This window comes from Panulirus ornatus, chromosome 58 (genome assembly GCF_036320965.1).
Source record: "Panulirus ornatus isolate Po-2019 chromosome 58, ASM3632096v1, whole genome shotgun sequence".
NCBI lineage: Eukaryota > Metazoa > Arthropoda > Malacostraca > Decapoda > Palinuridae > Panulirus > Panulirus ornatus.
The window spans coordinates 5,914,772-5,922,168 of NC_092281.1; the positions used below are offsets into that span (position 1 = coordinate 5,914,772).

The 7,397-nt window shown below is 41.2% G+C and overlaps 2 protein-coding genes across 2 annotated transcripts; both read right to left on the reverse strand.

Annotated features, from left to right (window-relative positions):
• On the reverse strand, nt 1-1,559 carry LOC139766889 (cuticle protein AMP1A-like). The gene is made up of 3 exons (XM_071695900.1): nt 1,473-1,559; nt 893-1,089; nt 1-425 (listed from the first exon to the last, which is right to left on the reverse strand). Exons 1-3 carry the CDS (start codon nt 1,479-1,481, stop codon nt 341-343), a joined length of 291 nt encoding a protein of 96 aa, XP_071552001.1. The 5' UTR covers nt 1,482-1,559; the 3' UTR covers nt 1-340.
• Nucleotides 1,560-5,256: 3,697 nt separating this feature from the next.
• Nucleotides 5,257-6,892, reverse strand: LOC139766888 (cuticle protein AMP1A-like). Its single transcript, XM_071695899.1, has 3 exons — nt 6,746-6,892; nt 6,149-6,345; nt 5,257-5,681 (listed from the first exon to the last, which is right to left on the reverse strand). Exons 1-3 carry the CDS (start codon nt 6,752-6,754, stop codon nt 5,597-5,599), a joined length of 291 nt encoding a protein of 96 aa, XP_071552000.1. The 5' UTR covers nt 6,755-6,892; the 3' UTR covers nt 5,257-5,596.
• Nucleotides 6,893-7,397: the final 505 nt, after the last annotated feature.

Sequence of the window (7,397 nt, forward strand, 5' to 3'; positions counted from 1 at the left end):
TTATAATGAACAGAATTTACTACATAAGAACAGATATAACAATAATCAAGAATGTTCAATGATTGTCAATGTGTTGAACCGGAAGTAGCATGCAGAGTCAGGTATATACATTATTCATGATGAAGAGCCAGGATTTGTTAGGCTGTGTCGGGAGGCTGAGAGGGTGGCCAGCAATGGCTTTCAGTGAAAACATAGGAAGATGTTCAGTGTGATAATGTAGTGCGAGACCAAGTGTGAGGAAGAGTGAGGAAGGCGAAGTCTGAGTTCGGTTCTGAGTCAGACTGACTGGGGCGTCCAGAATCCGGAATCGGTTGTTGATTGTGAGTTGTGTATATCCTTCCTAAGATACACTGATTTGTGGCTGGTATCCACCTTGGTCTGCTACGTAGCTGACCACTACGGTCTTGCCATCATCCAGGGTGTACCTGTGGGGGGATAATATTGATTACACACCGATGGAAGAAGGTGGTTACTTGAAAGAAGGTAGATGAGGTCGTGAGCAAAGGTGCTGCTGTTTTGTCTCAACCAACCTCAGTATTTTCTCTGATTTTGGAGTTTCCCTTGAACCCAGGTGGAGGCTATAGGTAAAGTTAAAGCAGGACGAGAACAGGTGAAGGGTCAGAGGTTGAAGGTAATATAATAAAAAAGGATGTAGGATTGTAATATCTTCACCATGTGATTACTGCATTGTGGGCAACAAGAGACATATAACAGACAACATAATGAATGATTACTGAAGTAAAATAAGTTCTAGCTTCCTTCAAAGAAACGTTACTGAAACTCGTACATTTGTAATAGTGATCGTGACAATGATTAAATAAGGGGTTTAGAATTTCTATCACGGAAGATGCATCAGCATAACCATGACGCTAGTAAGCAGCAAAAGACTCACGAGTAGCTCCCAGCGATGTTGCTCTGGCCTTCATCTCCAGGGGTGCCAGTGGCATCCACAGAGATGCCGTTGCTGGTGTCAAAGGAATATCTGAAGTGGCCGTTGCCTTCGTTCACATTTTCGCTGTTCAGAATCGTTGCATCCTTGTCGGCCTTGGGAAGGGCGACGGTGACGGCCAGGAGGCAGGCAAAGAATACCTGCAGGCGAGAAGGGTCTTAGGTCGAGAATGTATATACTTTGTCGAGGAACAGCAACAAATATGATACGTGACGGGATCAAGTATGGAGCAGCTGATGGATGACAGATGTGAACAGCCTAAATGAAGTATATGACAGTGTCTTGGTCATGTATGCTTCTCCTCTAATTATATGATAACCCACTGTGAAAACATTGTTCAAATTGTAGATTGAAAATCCCTAACTTCTCAAAGCTTCAGTAATATGAGAGACAGTGATCATCAGGGACACAACCAGACTGTGTGTAAGTTTTTGTTCAGTCAGATTCTTCTCGGTCGTTACGACGGAACACAAGACAATCATTTCAGTAATCAACTTGAAGGCTACTGGGACTGTATACTCACGAGCTTCATGTTGTCGGTGTGAGTCTGAAGTGAATGTGCCAACTGGAGGCTGGAGACAGGCTATATATACCCAGATCCAGAGGGTATGTCGTGTCCTCCTTTCCTCCTTGACATCACACTGATAACTTAGGTGCGTATTTCTCTCTCCTTTCTCCACATAAAGACAAACACAGAAAAAATAAAAAGAAAAAATAACATCTGGTGGAAAACTTAAATCGTTGATGCTTTTGGAATAAAAAAAAAATGTTGTAGCCAAAGTGGAAGGCTGGAGAAGGATGAAATGCTGCAATTATGAGCTGTAACGGCTGCAGACATGGCAAATACAGTATGGGAAATATAAAGAAAACGTAGAGGGTTGGTAAATATTGTCACATCATAAGGGTACGATAAGAAATGATTATATCTATTATGGATTTCCGTAGCCAGGAAACTTGCAGGCTGGGAGGAATTCCGGGGATGTTGATTACAGAAAAACCCAGAGGGAAAAAATGAAAAGAAGTAAAGAATGTACTTGGAAGGTAGGAAACAGGTGACATCAAATAGATTTGTAAGACGGAAGAGCCCAGGTAATACTTCAGAAAGGTTGTCAGTGTTAAGTTACACTGCAATAAAAGTATTCAAATGCAAATGTACGGGGTAGTCTATGGACGGGATAGTCTATGGACGAGGTATTATATGGACAGGGTAGTCTATGGAATGGGTAGTCTATGGACGAGGTATTATATGGACGGGGTAGTCTATGGACGGGGTAGTCTATGGGCGAGGTAATCTATGGACGGGGTAATCTATGGACGGGGTAGTCTACGGACGAGGTATTATATGGAAACGAAGTGAAGTTTGAAAATCGAGCTGAGGAAAACTTTTAATTTGTTTTGGTGGAAAAGTGGAGACAAACTTTGCTTAAGAGATAAGAAAAGATAAAGAGAAGATAAGAGAAGATAAAGGAGGAGGATTAGCCTCTATATAAGAAAACTCTAAGTTTTTGGAGATGGTCCACTCATCCAATATCCAGTGGGAAGAGTAACTTTTAAAAAAATTTTGTGGTGGTGTTCATGATATTTAGTCCTCCAAAGCATTTTACTGCACCAGGACATATATACAAAGAAAACAGTGAAAGAAGAGTTAGGATGGTACATGAAACAGTGAAACACACACAACTGAGGCGGTAAGATTCTGGTGACAGAAGAATTTAATTATGAAGAAATATACTGGAAGAATTTAGATTCTAACGGCGAAAGAGTCATTAACACAGAAATTTTTAGAGTATACGGGAAGATGTCTTGCATCTTGCTGTAACTGAGAATATTAGGATCAGAGGGTCTGATACCCTCATCATTTCGAAATCTTGGCCTTCACACATAGCAGCATGGAAATTGAGAATATCAAATATGATACGACGCTTAAAAAAAGGGATCAAGCAATGCTTGACTCTGATTATGTTGCAAATGTGGACCTGAAAAGAACAGAAATGATATTAGTCTCAAAGAGGAGATATGATAATGGAAAGTATACAGAACTAGATAATTTCTATGAAAACATGGTTTGGAAAATGAGGTAGCCATGATATAAGTCACTGTTACAGAAGATTCTCTGAAATTTACCACTAAGGAAGGGGGGGGGGGTGTAGAAGAAAGAGATGTGGGTCAACAAAAGATGTCAGCAATACTAAGATCCCCGGGGTATGCTGGGAGGAAGTAAAAGTGGACGGTCGCTATGCATTTCTTGCAAGATGTACCGACGTCGCATGAGAGGAAGCCAACGTGGAGCGACACTGACAACACACCAAGACACTGACACATCATCAAGACACTAACAAGACACTGACAAGACACTGCCCTAGTGATAAAACAAGGAAAGAATCGGAAGCTCCAGTAACATCCAGAGATGTTAAAAGGTAACAAAACTCACTTATCTTATCTAAGTATTTATATGAGGAAGAATATTTTAGGTTTTCTCATTGAAACAACAAGGAACATGATGGTGACTGAGCTTGTGTAGTGACGAGCCGCCAGCTGGCAGCTTCAGTGATCACGTGGACTGGAGGCTGAGGGTCGGGTTATGAATATCCAGGAACTAGATCATTTGATCCACTCCTCCTCCTCCTTAATATCATATCTCAAACATGAGAGTGTCATATCCTCCCTCGGTCTTCCTCGCCTTTACACATACGCACAAGGAATGAACACATCATGAAGAAGAGACTCGACCAGGGACACTATGAGTGGACTATTGTGAGCAAGGTCGGGGATGATCTCCACTGACCCACGCATCAATCAAGGTTATAACGTCACTTTACGGAAAGTTGATCACAATAAGAAATCTGGAGGAAATAATTGCAGAGGTCGATATAAAGGTATGCAAAAAGGCAAATGATTTCATATCTTTTTTTGCACTGAAGACTTGGTTACCTTAGCAATAACAACTTGATATGAGTGGCTCTTGGAAGGCGATGAAACTGCTAGGAAAAAAAGAAGACTATGAGAGAACCTTCTTCAATATGTGGTCATTCCAACATGTGCAGTTATGACAGCATGACTATAGATAAGGTGGTTATGACAATATCATTACGGTGTGGTCATGACAGTATGACTACATCATGACAGTATGATTACGCCAAGTCATGACAGTATGACTAGATTAAGTCATGAGAATATGATTTGGTTAAGATACCACGATGACACCTCGTGTTACACCTTTAGAATTAGCGAAGGCAATATCATCAACTGAGGACACTAAAATCATACAAACAGTTGTTGGCCTTGTCTTCGAGTGGGCTTCTGAAGATAACGAGATTCTCAAAGGCGGAAATCTCAGTGACTTTGCTACGGAAGGAAAGAGAAAAATATGTAATAAATATGTAATATAGTGACAACAAGACGGAGAGATGTGATGATAACACGTGAGAGACGCATCAAGAATCTGCAAGAAACTCATGCCGGATCGGATCGCCTCATCTGTCACGGTCACGACAAATGAACCGAAGAATGTGTAAAGTTTTCTTGTCGTACATGAGACACACCTGGAAAAACGTAGCGATCTGGTCTGTAACCTGCACAGAAAGATATTTTCTTGCCATATTAAAAACTGGGTAAAATATTTAAATAAAATCTAATGATTGGTTGAAGTGCATTTGGACACTTTGTGGTAATCAGTTCGTTATCCGGAGCTGGCGTCTATTTCACCTTCATCCTAGCAGATTTAAGAAGCATTACTGGAAGAACTCTTGAGTTCTTGAAAAAGAATCGAGACAATTTAATCCATGGTGTATCAAAACAACCAAAACTGCAAGTCATATAACAGTTGAAGACTGGCAGCATCATTACACTAGTGAGGTCTGGCCGCGAAGGTAGAGAGAACACAAAGATAGTCAGTTTCACATAGTGTTGACGATGACTCTTACATTACATAATGTGGTGGTGAACGTTGATGTGGCTGGTTACACACGCTTCCTTATCCTTCGCTAAGGCGATAACTTGTCCTTATTCTCCCTAATGGAATATCATTTATGCCAGTTTGTGATGGTTTTTGAAATACAAAAACATTTACCCAGTAAGAGAGATGTGGATGACGCTGTGTGTTCGACGCGTCGTGATCCTAGAAGAGGAATGATCATTTCTTAGTTTCCTTAATTCACTGGAAGTTGCTCCATCACGTGAATATATTTGTTTTTATATTTCCTCTTTTAATGAAGGCTTTCAGTAAATTGTCACATGGTAGATTTCGTGCTGTACGATATCTTTTTTCCGAGAGAACAGTTAAGACATGAAGGGAAATATCATACAAGTTATAATGAACAGAATTTACTACATAAGAACAGATATAACAATAATCAAGAATGTTCAATGATTGTCAATGTGTTGAACCGGAAGTAGCATGCAGAGTCAGGTATATACATTATTCATGATGAAGAGCCAGGATTTGTTAGGCTGTGTCGGGAGGCTGAGAGGGTGGCCAGCAACGGCTTTCAGTGAAAACATAGGAAGATGTTCAGTGTGATAATGTAGTGCGAGACCAAGTGTGAGGAAGAGTGAGGAAGGCGAAGTCTGAGTTCGGTTCTGAGTCAGACTGACTGGGGCGTCCAGAATCCGGAATCGGTTGTTGATTGTGAGTTGTGTATATCCTTCCTAAGATACACTGATTTGTGGCTGGTATCCACCTTGGTCTGCTACGTAGCTGACCACTACGGTCTTGCCATCGTCCAGGGTGTACCTGTGGGGGGATAATATTGATTACACACTGATGGAAGAAGGTGGTTACTTGAAAGAAGGTAGATGAGGTCGTGAGCAAAGGTGCTGCTGTTTTGTCTCAACCAACCTCAGTATTTTCTCTGATTCTGGAGTTTCCCTTGAACCCAGGTAGAGGCTATAGGTAAAGTTAAAGCAGGACGAGAACAGGTGAAGGGTCAGAGGTTGAAGGTAATATAATAAAAAAGGATGTAGGATTGTAATATCGTCACCATGTGATTACTGCATTGTGGGCAACAAGAGACATATAACAGACAACATAATGAATGATTACTGAAGTAAAATAAGTTCTAGCTTCCGTCAAAGAAACGTTACTGAAACTCGTACATTTGTAATAGTGATCGTGACAAAGAATAAGTAAGGGGTATAGAATTTCTATCACGGAAGATGCATCAGCATAACCATGACGCTAGTAAGCAGCAAAAGACTCACGAGTAGCTCCCAGCGATGTTGCTCTGGCCTTTCTCTCCAGGGGTGCCAGTGGCATCCACAGAGATGCCGTTGCTGGTGTCAAAGGAATATCTGAAGTGGCCGTCGCCTTCGTTCACATTTTCGCTGTTCAGAATCGTTGCATCCTTGTCGGCCTTGGGAAGGGCGACGGTGACGGCCAGGAGGCAGGCAAAGAATACCTGCAGGCGAGAAGGGTCTTAGGTCGAGAATGTATATACTTTGTCGAGGAACAGCAACAAATATGATACGTGACGGGATCAAGTATGGAGCAGCTGATGGATGACAGATGTGAACAGCCTAAATGAAGTATATGACAGTGTCTTGGTCATGTATGCTTCTCCTCTAATTCTATGATAACCCACTGTGAAAACATTGTTCAAATTTCTTATTTTAACAAATTGTAGATTGAAAATCCCTAACTTCTCAAAACTTCAGTAATATGAGAGACAGTGATCATCAGGGACACAACCAGACTGTGTGTAAGTTTTTGTTCAGTCAGATTCTTCTCGGTCGTTACGACGGAACACAAGACAATCATTTCAGTAATCAACTTGAAGGCTACTGGGACTGTATACTCACGAGCTTCATGTTGTCGGTGTGAGTCTGAAGTGAATGTGCCAACTGGAGGCTGGAGACAGGCTATATATACCCAGATCCAGAGGGTATGTCGTGTCCTCCTTTCCTCCTTGACATCACACTGATAACTTAGGTGCGTATTTCTCTCTCCTTTCTCCACATAAAGACAAACACAGAAAAAAGAAAAAGAAAAAATAACATCTGGTGGAAAACTTAAATCGTTGATGCTTTTGGAATAAAAAAAGAATGTTGTAGCCAAAGTGGAAGGCTGGAGAAGGATGAAATGCTGCAATTATGAGCTGTAACGGCTGCAGACATGGCAAATACAGTATGGGAAATATAAAGAAAACGTAGAGGGTTGGTAAATATTGTCACACCATAAGGGTACGATAAGAAATGATTATATCTATTATGGATTTCCGTAGCCAGGAAACTTGCAGGCTGGGAGGAATTCCGGGGATGTTGATTACAGAAAAACCCAGAGGGAAAAAATGAAAAGAAGTAAAGAATGTACTTGGAAGGTAGGAAACAGGTGACATCAAATAGATTTGTAAGACGGAAGAGCCCAGGTAATACTTCAGAAAGGTTGTCAGTGTTAAGTTACACTGCAATAAAAGTATTCAAATGCAAATGTACGGGGTAGTCTATGGACGGG

What these genes read in the sequence shown, in the direction of transcription:
- LOC139766889 (XM_071695900.1), bottom strand. An exon ending in AACATCGCTGGGAGCTACTC is followed by an intron (nt 426 to 892) that starts GTGAGTCTTTTG and finishes ATCCCCCCACAG; the next exon opens with GTACACCCTGGATGATGGCA.
- LOC139766888 (XM_071695899.1), bottom strand. An exon ending in AACATCGCTGGGAGCTACTC is followed by an intron (nt 5,682 to 6,148) that starts GTGAGTCTTTTG and finishes ATCCCCCCACAG; the next exon opens with GTACACCCTGGACGATGGCA.